Source organism: Candida parapsilosis, contig 006372 (assembly GCF_000182765.1).
Source record: "Candida parapsilosis strain CDC317 annotated contig 006372".
Lineage (NCBI taxonomy): Eukaryota > Fungi > Ascomycota > Pichiomycetes > Serinales > Debaryomycetaceae > Lodderomyces > Lodderomyces parapsilosis.
The window spans coordinates 1,619,929-1,634,446 of NW_023503283.1; the positions used below are offsets into that span (position 1 = coordinate 1,619,929).

The 14,518-nt window shown below is 39.3% G+C and overlaps 5 protein-coding genes across 5 annotated transcripts; 4 read left to right on the forward strand and 1 right to left on the reverse strand. All coding sequences in view use genetic code 12, as the record gives it.

Annotated features, from left to right (window-relative positions):
* Positions 1-758: 758 nt before the first annotated feature.
* CPAR2_407260 (uncharacterized protein) lies at positions 759-1,631 on the forward strand (the record flags this gene model as incomplete). The annotated part of the gene is made up of 1 exon (XM_036811672.1): positions 759-1,631. One exon carries the CDS (start codon positions 759-761, stop codon positions 1,629-1,631), a length of 873 nt encoding a protein of 290 aa, XP_036668085.1.
* A 170-nt stretch (positions 1,632-1,801) lies between these two features.
* Positions 1,802-3,127, reverse strand: CPAR2_407270 (uncharacterized protein; the record flags this gene model as incomplete). Its single annotated transcript, XM_036811673.1, has 1 exon — positions 1,802-3,127. The coding sequence occupies one exon, from the start codon at positions 3,125-3,127 to the stop codon at positions 1,802-1,804; it is 1,326 nt and encodes a 441-aa protein (XP_036668086.1).
* Positions 3,128-5,000: 1,873 nt separating this feature from the next.
* On the forward strand, positions 5,001-5,846 carry CPAR2_407280 (uncharacterized protein; the record flags this gene model as incomplete). The annotated part of the gene is made up of 1 exon (XM_036811674.1): positions 5,001-5,846. One exon carries the CDS (start codon positions 5,001-5,003, stop codon positions 5,844-5,846), a length of 846 nt encoding a protein of 281 aa, XP_036668087.1.
* Positions 5,847-8,078: 2,232 nt separating this feature from the next.
* On the forward strand, positions 8,079-9,653 carry CPAR2_407290 (uncharacterized protein; the record flags this gene model as incomplete). Its single annotated transcript, XM_036811675.1, has 1 exon — positions 8,079-9,653. The coding sequence occupies one exon, from the start codon at positions 8,079-8,081 to the stop codon at positions 9,651-9,653; it is 1,575 nt and encodes a 524-aa protein (XP_036668088.1).
* A 1,122-nt stretch (positions 9,654-10,775) lies between these two features.
* Positions 10,776-12,350, forward strand: CPAR2_407300 (uncharacterized protein; the record flags this gene model as incomplete). The annotated part of the gene is made up of 1 exon (XM_036811676.1): positions 10,776-12,350. The coding sequence occupies one exon, from the start codon at positions 10,776-10,778 to the stop codon at positions 12,348-12,350; it is 1,575 nt and encodes a 524-aa protein (XP_036668089.1).
* Positions 12,351-14,518: the final 2,168 nt, after the last annotated feature.

A 14,518-nucleotide genomic window follows, 5' to 3' on the forward strand; every position in this document is an offset into this window, starting at 1 on the left:
TTTACATGGAATGCGACACAAACTGGAAAGAAATGTCTTCATACATCCAAAACTTCCATTACCGCATACGAGGCTTGCAAGACTTTTGTTTACGAATAGATTAGGCGGGACTGTTTTGTTCGGACTTTGTGAAAATTGTTTTCAATCAATTAAAATGTTCTCTTTTAGCACCGTTGTTCCATAAAAGTGCAGCAGAGGACAAAAGCGGAGAACGGCATATTTTATGAGAGCGCAAAAGCGACCACATTACCAAGCTCTGATTAATAACAAAACTAGCCTTTAACCATGTGCTATTATAGTTTTACAAATCACCCCATAGGTGAACTCCTTTTCGGAGTTGGTCTGAATTTCGTAAGCGCGTTGCGCATGGGTTCACTCTTGTGTCGCTTGATCTTGAAAACCTTTAACTGTAATGAAAAGTATCTGCTTTCAGCTTTGAAAACAAGCTACACAAGTAATCAGGAAGGTTAGTTCATTTACTTCATTACCAGATCCTTTTCTAGGGAGACCACTCATGCTTGGCTAAAATTGTAACAAAGAAAGGCTATTTTTGGGTGAGGAGTTTAACTTTCTTGAGTGGAGTTGTACCATCAAATATATCCGCCACCCCCGCTTTCAAATTATTTCAAAAAAAAATTCGATAAGCGTATTCACCCCTCTCCAATCAAACATGTTCGATATAAAAGGATGCTTGGAATGACTTTGCTCCAAACTAGTAGCCTTTCGGAACGATTCAACATCAACATATTCAATGAGCAATGGCTCCAACTGCTACAACTACAGAACCCAAACAAACTTCTAAAGGTTACAAATTTGGTACGCAAGGCTCCCATAATATCTCCATGGGTGGGGAGCATCCTTACAAAAGACCAACTTTTAGTGACAAGTTTGCCGAAAGAAAACATATGCTTGAGCATGCTGCCGCTACGTTCCGTGTCTTTGCAAGAAAAGGTTATGACGAAGGTGAGGCTGGCCATTGCTCCATGCGTGACCCTATTGACAGAAACACTTTTTGGATTAATCCGTTGGGAGTTCATTTTGGCTTGATTAGAGCTCAAGATTTGGTTCATGTGACTGAAAAGGGGGAAATCTTACCTGATGGAAATCAAGCTCCAATAAATGCTGCTGGATTTGCCATTCATTCGTCTTTGCATCAAGCTAGACCAGATGTCAATGCTGCATGTCACACACACTCTGTCCATGGAAAAGCATACTCAACGTTTGGTAAACCCTTGGAGATGATCAATCAAGACGTTTGTGTTTTCTACAACAATCAAGCTGTTTATGAGAAATTTGGTGGAGTTGCTTTGGAAAAAGACGAGGGTAAAGCTATTGCAGAAGCTGCGGGTGATGTTCGTTGTGTCATTTTGCAAAACCACGGATTATTAACAATGGGACTGACTATTGACGAAGCGGCTTATTTGTTCACTTTGATGGACAAATCTTGTCAAGTACAATTATTGGCTGATGCAGTCGACCAAAAGATTAAGCCAAAACAAATAATCCCTGACCAAGAAGCTTATTATAGTGCTTATGTCACTAATGACCCCGATACCTTGTATTCTGCTTTCCAAGCGGATTACAACTTGCAACTCAAATTGGACAATGGCGATTTCTTATTCCCACAGTAAAATGATTAACTTCAATATGTCTAATGATTATTACTTTGTAGAATTCTATGTATGCGTTGTTGCAATTCTCGTTTGTAAAGTAAAAGGGTTCCTGTCTTCGTTTATGTACTACGCGATCACGCTTCTTAAATGTGTTGTGCATTCAAGAATCTCATATATGACATATATACCTAAGCTTTTTCGTTTTCGGCCCTTAATTCATCGTATAGCAAAACTGTTCTCAACAATACTTGAAATCCATTGTCGACATCCTCTGGAGATGAATACTCTTCAGGGCTGTGGGAGATTCCGTCCTTTGAAGGAATGAATATCATTGAGGTTGGTACTCTTTTGCTAGCATAGCAAGAGTCATGACCGGCACCGCTTGTGATCTCTCTGATATCCTTTTCATCAAACAACAGCAAAGCAGCTTTCTTAACAGTATTGATGTTGGTCTGATTGAATTTGATCGCTGGAGACACAGTCAAATTTTCAAACTTGACAGACAAGGGCTTAGCAAGTTTTGATCCAATACCAGCTTCACAAATTTCAGCAGCTTTGGTCTTTATCTCAGACATCATCTCGGTAACAACATCATCTTCAACATGTCTCACATCCAACGAAAACTTGACTTCGTTTGGAATAACATTCACTGATTGTGGGGTCAAATGAAGCGTACCAACTGTGGCAACACCTCCATGAGCCGTAGCTGTCTCGATTGCCATAATTATAATTTTGGAAGTCATAAGCAAAGCGTCTGACCTAGTGTTCATGGGAGTAGTACCAGCATGGGACGATCTTCCGGTGACAGTGACCAAGTTCCATTCAAATGCTTGTCCACCAACTACAACACCAATTTTTTTACCCTCATGCTCCAAAATGGGCCCTTGTTCAATATGGATCTCGAAATGACATGCCAAAGGGTTCTCCTTGTACGAAGCAGCAATATCTCCTGCGTAACCAATACGTTTCAACTCGTCACCAAACTTTTTAGGAATTTCATCGTCAATAGATTCCAAATTCAAGCATGTTTCCAATGGAATTGCGTCTGCCCAGACCCCCAGGGCAACCATACTAATAGGGAATCTAGCACCTTCTTCGTTTGTCCAGTTGATCAATGCAATTGGGTAATTCGGGACAATGTTGTTTTCTTTCAAGGTTCGCAATACTTCCAATCCTGACAATACTCCAAGAACACCATCGTATCTTCCACCACTAGGTTGAGTGTCCAAGTGAGAGCCTACACCAGTAGGCAATGCATCATTGTTCTTTCCTGGGAAAATGGCAAAAGTATTACCCACCTGATCAATTTTGATTTTACAACCCAAATCCGTAGTTTCCTTAACAAACCAATCTCGCACTGACTTGTCCAAATCAGATAACGACAATCTACACACTCCAGTTTCAGTTGGTCCAGGTCCCCAAATTCCTTTGGCTCCCCACTTTGCAGTCTCGTGAATGGTATTAACTAATCTACCCTTTTGGATTTTGATTGTGCTGAAATCGATTTTGGTCATGATAGTTGTTGTGAACTTTGATAGAATTGTGTGCGTTGGTTCGGTGAAATGATGAAATGGTGAAATCGATAGAGTTTTATGTGCAAAACTCTAAAGGGTGAAATCATCTTCCGTTTTGACGCATGTTCCTCAAAAGAGATCGATTAGAGTGGAGGTATCAATTCGTTTATGTTTAATATTTTCTAGATCTATAAGCCCATGATACGCTTAAATCAAAGTTTTCTGAAGTCCAAAACTGGTAATAAGCGCGAAAAGAGGGGCTGGCGGAATATCAAATCCGAGAAAGAACTATAAAGTGACAGCTGTTGACAAACATGCGTGTGGTCGTTCGGTTTCTATTGTGATTGATCATAAAGTTTAAACAGTCAACCAATTGACAGACTGTGATTGGTCATGAATAGTATGACACAATTGCGAGAATAGTTAGTGAGATCATACCTGAATTTGGTACCTTTGAAAAATGACACTCTCGTCTTGGCAGTTGATGCTATCACTGAAAAGATTGTATTGGGCATTTACAATAACATGGATTCAGCAATTTGGGAAAGAGTTTTTAATTTTTGATTTCATTTCGCAACTAGTAGCTTTGGGTATTAGGCGTAATATGCTCAACCTGACTCTCACACGGATTTACCTAATCTCAACGTCACCTTAAAGGGAGCTTCAAGCAAGTATGTTTTGAGAATAGATGTCATTTCCTTAGGCACACGACTGCGTATCTGGCAACCACTAGGATTAGGAAAAACATTTGCGTGCTTGATTTATAGTGTCTACAAAAGCAATGACTTTTGTTCTCAAAATGTGCATGTGCAATACATTTGCAATATAAAAACATCTATCAATCAATAGTAACTGAAATTTAGTGCTGTCGCAAGTTTACCTTCTTTTAGCTGCGGAACTAAACAACGTAAGAGTGAAGCTCAAACCAGTGGGCTGGAGTTTATCTCACATATATAATTATGTAGCCTTTTCTGATCATAAAATTGAATTGATTGTGAACAAGTGACTAGCTTTTGTGGAGCTATGTGTGAAACAAAAAATAAAACGAATGAGATCAACTACAATGACATGCTCTTTACATGAATGGCATTTTTGGGTATTGTCAATCATTCCATCAACGTGCCACATCAACAGCTCCACTCCAGAAACCAATTTTTAATTTCTGCAATTGACACTTTCAAACCATAGTACATAACCCAAACAAGGTAAAGAGTTTATGGTTATGTAACTATCCTATATGTGCTTGCACAACTGAATTCCCCACCCGTATAAAAAAGAGTCTTATTTACCTCTATTCTAATGGAGCTCGTGTCACCACCAGTGTTCAAACATCTTGTATATAATGAGTCCAGTCACACTTTCATTCCAGAGAGGCTGATATACAATAAAACGATAGACGTTGAAGATTAAACAATTTCGTAAATTATCAAGTGCAATCTAAAACATCGAGGTGATTGGTCTTCCCCTCCCCCTACTTTCTACAACTGGAAATAAAATGATGAAATTTGGTTCAACAGTGTGCCGTTACGTTTTAAAGTTGCAAAACGTTACACAAAAATCAAGTGCCCAAAAAAAAAAATTTAATTTCCTAAAGCGGTAAAGATTTTTATAGTCAGTTGTTGCCAAATGCACCTTGAGATTAAAGATTAATACGACGCAAGCTGAATTACGAAACAGGACACAAAACCATATCGAGTGAAAAAGAGTTGCAAAAAATTCACAATTTCAAATTTCTTTTGAATCTAACCATACCACATTGGGGCATAATGGAAATTAAACTTTCTTGAACTAGATCTGGGTGGGAATATATAACTATGAGAGTTGTTCCATCCAAAAACCAAAACTTTCTTACTCGGCAATAACAACATCACTTATGAAGAACATATTCGTCTTATTGTCATTATTTTTTGCCACATTTGTTTTCGCACAAGTAGGGGAGGTTGACTTGGTTAATCATGCAATTGTCAGGAGAGCAGACGAGCCATCACAGCAAGAGTTGGAAGAAGTGGACCAATATTTGAAACAGTTGGTTGCGGCAGTCACTGGTAACATCACCAAAAGAGATAACCCTGCTTTGACCGCTGCATTCACAGCATTAAACAAATCGGGAACCGGTGTTCAGATTGTTCATGGTTTGGCCACAAACTCTCTTTCCCAAGGAACCACCATCAAGGCTGTTGAAGAGTACTTGAAAAACACTGGTTTGACTACTTTGTTGGAAGCTGCTGATAACTCTGGCTTAGCTGTTTCTGTGGTAATGAGATTCTTTATAAACTACAAGTTGATTCCTGCTTTATGGGACATCATTGTGGCTCTTTACAATAATGGGATGATTTCAGTCAAGAGATTGGATTTGTTGGGAATCGTTGGTTCAATTATCGGTGGTGTTCAAGAATCTATCTGGTCATCAGTTATCACTTTGGTTAATCTCGTTGCTGACCCAGAATCAATCTGTGAGTCATTGAACAAGTCAGGGTTGGGTGTATCAATTGTTGATGATCTCTTCTCAACTAGTGATGGTCAGCTGTTCCTCGTCAAGTTAATTACCTCACTCATCAATGACGGCATCATAACCATGGGAATCTTGCTTGACGCATTGAGAGATTCAAGTTTTCTTCAAAACACATTCACCAAGGTACTTTCAAGCTCTACAAACAGAAAGATTATTTTCATCTGGGCTGTAAACAACTTGGTCTCTTTGATCAAATACATCTTTTAGAAGCAAAAATCGTTATTTTTTAGTTCATTTTCGAGTTTATCAATTTCAAGCTATATCCAGTGCACTCATTCAGCATTTATGTAATAACATCTCTCTTATTTGTGACTCCGGAGTAATATCGCTTCTCTTGTACTCATTTACCCAATTGAATGCAACTTTGTTGTTGGCTCAAGCCAAGATAATAAGGCCTAGCCAAGGCTTTACGAGATACAAACTCTAGTACACGACTTGTCCAAGAAGCGTTCGTATATAATATGATAACATTCGCAACAAATTAAATGAACTTATATATCAATATACAACTTTTATATCCTTAATATACTTAACCATAGTTATATTACAAACTTACTGTAAGAAGCCCAAAAGGTTAGTGAGCTAAGATATAACGCCGGTAAGTACTTAATAGAGATGCAAGCACACAACAAAAATATAAAATCAACTTGAGGGTACCAATATAAAAAAGACGAAAAATTTCAAGTCTCCAAAATAAAAAATAGTAACATCATCTGGTGGAAATTAGCAACGCGTGACTCTAGTTAAGCGAATGCCTTAGCTTGCATCCAATACTCTATCGGTCTCCCCTCTTTTCATGCTGAATCCAAGGAAATAAGTAACATTTCCGACAACATGTGGTGTAGGTAGGGGAATCTTGATTGGTCTAACCAAAGTTCCAAAAGTCTTGTGAGACTTGGTTTGATGATTGCGAGTAGGTGAATGTTGAGATACAACTTTATCTACCTTAAGAGCAACTACACGCTTTTCTTTCGTTGAATTAGTACTACCACCCACTGAATAATAATCCCGAGGATGGGTTTTGGATTGAGTGTCAACTCGTGCGAGACTTGATCTTGAGATACGTCGGGTGGGATAGGTCATTTTATTAGCAAATGAATATTAATAATTATCAAACAACGAGGAAGTGGAAAACAGTAAAAAGCACTCCTTCTATAGAATCCGGGATGTTACTTTCAAGTGCAAATTTAAACACATACTGTTACATCAGTAATCTGAAATACGTCTAATTTATCACATGTATATATCCAGTCGAACGATACCAAACTGATACATTTGAGATGAATGAGTTTGTGAAATAACGATCACAACGTCGTAGAAGTACCTTGTAGCAGAAAGAGCTACCCTCTGTTCAACGCCAGCAAAGCTTCGTAAATTTAGTGAAACAATACGAAGTAAATACATTGAAAAATTCTCTATAAACTAATATTATTTAAGAAAAGGAAATAGGTCCCATATTTATAGTATTCATGAACTCCTCTTAATTGAAATGAATACTTTTTTTTGTAGAAGTTTTAAAAGGCATATCGTATTCAATAATGATGGAAGACAAAATACTGCCAAACATTGTAAGATGAGTTCTCTGTACGACAAGTAGCGTGTCTCCTTGAACATGTGTCTCCTACAGAAAATGGAGCTGATAGTTTGTAACCGCAAGGGTTATAGAACCTAACTACGACGGTCGCGATCAGCTCAAAGTAGGCACACAAAGAATCTTTGTATACTAACATTTCAGTTACATTTCTGTATCTCACTTCTCCACAAAACTCCGTCCTTTAATTTTTCTTGGATCAAAAAAATAAAAATCACCTTAATCAAGCACCTGAGCGATTTATCAATATGATACAACCATGCTTGTTGTTGCAGCTTCTTAATAGAGTTGCGTGGGGAACGAAAATGCCCAGGCAAATCCTTTCCCCACTTGATGTACAACATGCTTGTGAACAAGGTGGTGTCGCTGTAGTTCTAGGGTTCCTGTTGAGATGGATGCATTGTGAATGATGTACACACACAAACACACACATTGTGACTGCACATATTGGCTTAGGAAAATGACAAACTTTGCAATCATGTATTGAATGAACATGATGAATTAAAGATAAGCAGGCGGTACACTCCAATGCTTTTGCTTATCGTGTGTAATGGCAAGTAGTGATAATCTGTTCAAGTATAATAAGCTCCAGAGGCTTTTATCACGGGACTGCGATTGGGGCTTGGCTGCAAACATCTTACGAATTTCAAAGAACAGTCGCCCCACATTATTTTTTTATAATAAAGCACAAGATGAGTGCACGGTACGCACTAAAGTTTTGCTACGGGGATGGAGATCACCGGAAACCGCTTTTTCTTGATTCAGAAAGTTGTCCAGCTCGATAGAGACTATTAATATGTTCCGATTTGCATTTCACACAATCAAAACGTGTTGAAGCCACATGAACAATGTCATCAACTCCTACACACCAAAAACAGGAGGCAGAGCATATCTCAGACTACTCATCTGATGCGGAACTGCATTCCGGGGATGACATCTTCAATGAAAAACCAGAATTGACTCTTCCTGTCATCAAACATTATTTCGCTACGAGACTTACAACCATGTTTGACTTGCCCATTTATCACCTGGACCAAAGATGGTATGAACTTATAAACCCTATTCCGGGTTTAAGGGAAATGACATTGAGAGATTGGAACTACTACGGATTGGGATGGTTTGGTTGGGTTTTGGATGCCATGGATTTTTTCTGTGTCTCAGTCGCTTTGCCGGAAATTGCCATCACTTTGAATTCAACAGTTGCTGAAGTCTCTTGGGGTGTGACTTTGGTGTTGATGCTTAGAGCTATTGGTGCTATTATTTTTGGATTGGCCTCTGACAAGTTTGGTAGAAAGAAATGTTACATTATCATTTGTATATTGTTTATCTTTGTGGAAGTTGGTACAGGCTTTGTTCAAACTTATGAGCAGTTTCTTGGAGTTCGTGCAATCTTTGGTATCTTAATGGGAAGTATGTTACCTGTTTGTATGGTGACTGCCATGGAAAGCCAACCATTACGTGCAAGAAGTATTTTATCAGGATTGTTCCCACCAGCTTATTGTATTGGCTATATCATGGCGATGGTGTGGTATAAAGTTTTTGCGCCGACTTACAAAGAAGGCGAAGGGTGGAGAAGTTTGTTTTGGTTTAGTGGTGGGTTGAGTGTCATTTTGATTATTTGGAGGTGGTTTGTTCCAGAATCATATGAGTTCTTGGAAATGCAAGAGAAGAAGAGAAAGTTTAAGGAGAAGAACAAGAACACTGGTCTTCACAAGTACTTTAACACAACTATTTTTCATACATTAAAGACTGAGTGGTTGTTGCTCACCTACCTTTGTATTGCTTATGGTGGCTGGAATTTCATGAGTCATGGAACCCAAGATTTATATGTTACCATGTTATCAAACCAATTCGGGGTTGATATTAACAAGAGAACTATGATAGTCTCATTGTCCAATGTTGGTGGGCTTATTGGGGGCGCGTGTATTGGAAACGTGTCAGAGATTTTCGGAAGACGATTATCAGCGATTATTGCGACCATCTGTTGTGGTGCCCTAGTTTATCCATCTTTTTACAATGCTGACAAGAATTGGGGCGCCTATATTGCTTTGATCGCTTCTGTGGTCGCATCTTGGGGTGTGTCATCAGCTTACGCCTTGGAGTTGGTAAACAAAGCACACAGAACATTGTTGATTGGATTGGCATACCAAATCGGTAACTTGATCAGTGCTGGTAGTGCTACTATTCAAGCCCAGCTTGGTGAGAAATACCCCATTCCTGGTGCTGCTCCTGGTGTTTTCGATTATGGAAAAGTGATGTGCATTTTTTGCGGCGCTGTTTTCGCTTTCATGGTTGTTATTTTGTCATTAGGGCCAGAGAAGTTTCATAGAAATTTGAGGATGGTTCCAGCGGACCTCGGTGCAGTACCGGAGCTTGAAGAGGGTTTGGATTTGGACAAACCTGACAATGAGAAGAGAAAATAACTGCATGTTGTTTACACACTGTATCGTTCCTCATGTATAGGAAGTTTAAGAGAGATTTATGCATCACTTGAGTTAGGTAGTGAGACATTTGGTGTCACTGTGCCAGGAAGATTGAATCGTTATTGTAAACGGTTTTCTCCTCTACCATCAATCAGGAAAGCGTGGTGTAAGCCAAGTGCGATGTAAACCAAACGTGTATATCCCACCCACGCATGAGTGGTCACGTGCAAGGTGATGGATTTGCAGGTCCTGAAGAAAGCCTCGTTAATTTTTATCATCACAAGGGGAAATTAAAGAAGACCAAAATGGTTGGAATCCGCTAAGGTCGTGCTCGTATATTGACAGTATACAAGCTGGTTGTGTGGTCTACTTCTTCTCCACCAATATAAACTCTAGGATAAAATATTCCAAGCAATTTTTATTTTTTATTTTTTTTGGTTGATTGAGTAGAATGAAAGAATGAATGGGTTTCAAATCTCAAGACCATATCACAACAAGCTTTTCGTGAAAATTTGAGTGTCACGTACGAATATGCTATGAGGGGAACAATTTGCGGAGATGTGTGCTTGTTCCGTGCGAGGGCCTAGAAGCTCGTTGAAGATTACATGTGACGGAATGTGGCCACAACTTTAATGAATCCTCAGCGCTTTTCGATAGACGACTCTTAATATTATGACTGGCAACGATGGTGGTGGTGCAAGCTGTGAAAGGGATGCTGAAAATAGTGGCGTAGTAATGACACGTCTGGCAGCTACTGAATCAAGGTAATTTGAAGACAACGTCAATGTAATCAGAGTTACAACATAAATACGAGCCTCAAATGAAAACAGCTGGGCACGACTATTATATCAAAGGAAACTTCTGCAATTTGACTACTGAAATAAGTAGGTACGAGGCTGCAAACAAAAATAAAGTTTCCGAAACGTACCATTGCGTCCCCACATATTCTTCAACAACTTCGTGAAAGGAAATGATTTCGAACTTGAAACATGTACTCAAAGTGGAGATCTTTCGCGATGGCTCTCTTCGATTGTCCCTGTCTCTCCTTTCTGGCAAAGAATATTTATATGTCCTTATATTTCAATTGTGGGCTTTCTCAGAAGGTGTTAACCTATTCAGATCATGTCGTCGTCTCCCACAAACCAAAAACCTGAAACCGAACATATCTCAAATTTGTCATCTAATCAGGAACTGCTTTCGATAGATGATATCTTCAATGAAAAACCTACGTTGACACTTCCCGTCATCAAACACTACTTGGCAACAAGGGTCACTACTTTAATCGACTTGCCTGTTTATCACCAGGACAAAAGATGGTATGAACTTATAAACCCTATTCCTGGTTTGAGAGAAATGACATTGAGAGATTGGAACTACTACGGATTGGGATGGTTTGGTTGGGTTTTAGACTCTCTAGATTTTTTTTGCGTTTCTGTTGCTTTGCCGGAAATTGCCATCTCTTTGAATTCAAGTGTGGTTGATATTACTTGGGGAGTAACATTGGTTTTAATGTTCAGAGTGTTTGGTGCTGTCGCTTTCGGATTGGCTTCGGACAGATTTGGGAGGAAAAAATGCTACATTGTCATTTGTATATTGTTTATTTTCGTTGAAGTTGGTACAGGCTTTGTCCAAACTTATGCGCAATTCCTCGGTGCTCGTGCAATCTTTGGTATCTTAATGGGAAGTATGTTGCCAGTCTCCATGGTGACTGCCATGGAAAGCCAACCGGTGCGTGCAAGAGGTATCTTGTCAGGTTTATTTTCGCCAGCATATTGTTTTGGCTACATTATGGCTGTGGTATGGTATAAAGTCTTTGAGCCGACTTACAAAGAAGGCGAAGGGTGGAGAAGTTTGTTTTGGTTTAGTGGTGGGTTGAGTGTCATTTTGATTATTTGGAGGTGGTTTGTTCCAGAATCATATGAGTTCTTGGAAATGCAAGAGAAGAAGAGAAAGTTTAAGGAGAAGAACAAGAACACTGGTCTTCACAAGTACTTTAACACAACTATTTTTCATACATTAAAGACTGAGTGGTTATTATTCATCTACCTTTGTATCACATATGCTGCTTGGAATTCTTGTAGCCATGGAACCCAAGATTTATATGTTACCATGTTATCGAATCAGTTCGGTGTTGATATTGACAAAAGAACTATGATTGTGTCAATATCTAATGTCGGTGGACTTATCGGTGGTGCGTTTGTTGGAAACCTTTCCGAGCTTTTGGGGAGACGATTATCCATCATTATTGCGACCATTCTTTGCGGAGCATTCGTCTATCCATCATTCTTTGATGCTGACAAGAATTGGGGTGCCTATGTTGTTTTAATTGGTTCTGTAATGGGTTCTTGGGGTGTATCAACAGGTTATGTTTTAGAATTGGTGAATAAGGCACACAGAACTTTATTAATGGGATTGTCATACCAAATAGGTAACTTACTCAGCGCAGGAAGCGCTACTATCCAAGCTCGAATCGGTGAGCTATACCCAGTTCCAGGTGCAGCTCCTGGTGTTTTCGATTATGGAAAAGTGATGTGTATCTTTTGTGGTGCCATTTTTGCATTAATGGTGGTTCTTTTATTGTTGGGACCAGAGAAGTTTCATAGAAATTTGAAAATGGTCCCAGCGAATCTCGGTGCAGTACCGGAGCTTGAGGAGGGTTTGGATTTGGACAAACCAGAGAATGAGAAAAAGGAGTAAATGGGTCTCAACAATTCTATATGTACTTTACAATAATCCATGACGAAGACTTGAAGCTTGTAAACTCTTGAGGCGTGCAGAGCATCTACGCAAGAGGTGATACTGATGAATAAATAACTGGTTCGCAACTTTGAGAAGTCAAGAAACTAACGGCTAGCATTACTGCTCTAGTCAGTCGCAACAACGTAGCTAACCACATTATGCAAGAAATGTCACCCTAATTCATGCATGAGCTAAAGCTTTGAACACATGAAAGAAGTGTGCTACACCTCTTTGGGCGACTGTAACTTGAAAGGTGGATACCCTTGTGGCTCAAAACGTCTTATTTTCAGTCCATATGGAACTGCTCGAGATAGATCATAAGGATTAATTGGGAAGGCTTCTCCAAGCAACAGGTGCAAGTCAGCAGTTGTAGCAAGCTTTCACGTAGTTTAATCTATTCAACGCGTGTGAGAGTAGGTAAAGAGTATATCATTGAACCCTTGTTACGAAGGAATTAATAAAAAGCTTACTGAGATGTTTTCTTTTTAGTTTCAACTGTCAAACTAAAGTCCGGTATGATTCAGGAGGTTCTGTTGCATACTTTTCCCATCATCTCACTTTATTCAAAAGGGGCCCGTAAACGGCCACAAAATATTTAATGCACAAGTCGGTTGAAAAGCCCAAACCTGATCGTTTTGTGGGTTAGATCTCTTTCTACTTTCGGTGCAAAGCACTATGTCTGATGCAAATCGGGCGTCTATTCAAAAGATAGTGGGCCATCTGTAAGCGCAAAACAAATTGCGCTCAGTTGCGAAATATTGCTCTTACGGTTTCAGCCGTTATTGAACCTTCTTGAATGGAGCCCCACTTGCCCTGGTTAAACTTTCCTATAGACTAATTTTATTCTAAAAACCGTTTCAGTGTTTCATGTAATTAGTCTTACCACATGTTGCCTCAAACTACCTTTAAAGAAATTACACAATAGTTACATAGGCATTGGTATACTAGAAAGCACGACAAAACGAGCAAAAGAGAGGTACAAGTGGCCCCTGAGATGATTGGTTCAACAAAGACTTTTGAATTCCCATTTTCGACATTTGCTAGTCCACCGTGAAGCAGATCGCCACTTTAGACCCCCAAAAATAATGCCGTCTCCCTATCTACCTATTTCTCTCTTGAATTCGATACTGGAACAAAATCTGGTTCCCATTTAGAATCGGAAAACCCCCATCATTGTAGAGAGCATCAACCATTAGCCTCTCTTTGCTTGCACATGCATACAGCATACGCAACACCATACCGTGTCCCTCGACAATTCTCTCAATTCAGTTAAATCTATTTCCGAACATATCTTCCCTTTGTAAGAAGCAAGGTGGGGTGTTAGGGTCTCTATTTTGACAATTTCCGCGTGGGGTAATATTATAGGGGCTCAAGATCGTGTCAAAATCTAATTCAGGGTACGTTATAATAACTTTGTGATTGTATTTTGGCTCATCTCTTCTCCACAGTATGTATTATTTTCAGCATGAAACTCTCTTTTTGTGGTGCAATTGTGTTTTTTTTCTTTTTATTTTGTTTTTCTCACTCCATCTAGATCGAGGGTGAAGTGATGCTTATTGAATGATATGATGATACGTTAATATTATACAACCAAGCTTTTTCAATACAAGTTGTTGTGTTACTTACAAATATGCTCCGAGACGAGCTACCTGCAGAGGTAGTAACATGTCTTGATGGTTGCCCTTGTGAATTGGTTTAGAAGTTGACGATACTATGGTATTGGATGGCGATGGTTCGATGGAGCACTTCAATGGTGTGACTTTACGAATGATGGACCCTACTTCTGAGCAGCCATGACATATGACGATGCTTTCAATGACTGCTTAGCAGCGATGAGCTAATGAAAAGTAATAGTCACCAGATTTTCCAAAACTGACACAAACTACGGGGTTGATAAATAATAATAAATTCTTGGAATTCTACCACAGGGCTGAAAAATAAATGATGGCTGCAAACAAGGTTGGAATTTTCAGGAGCGTATTTACCCCACCAAAGAGATTTTTCACTTTGGAAACGTGAGACGATAACCATGAAAGTAAGATGTTCTCCGAAAGTGGGGAATAACTGCGTTAACTCCCCCCAGTTGTGTTTGTCCTTTTGCATTCAACAAAGACTATATATACGAC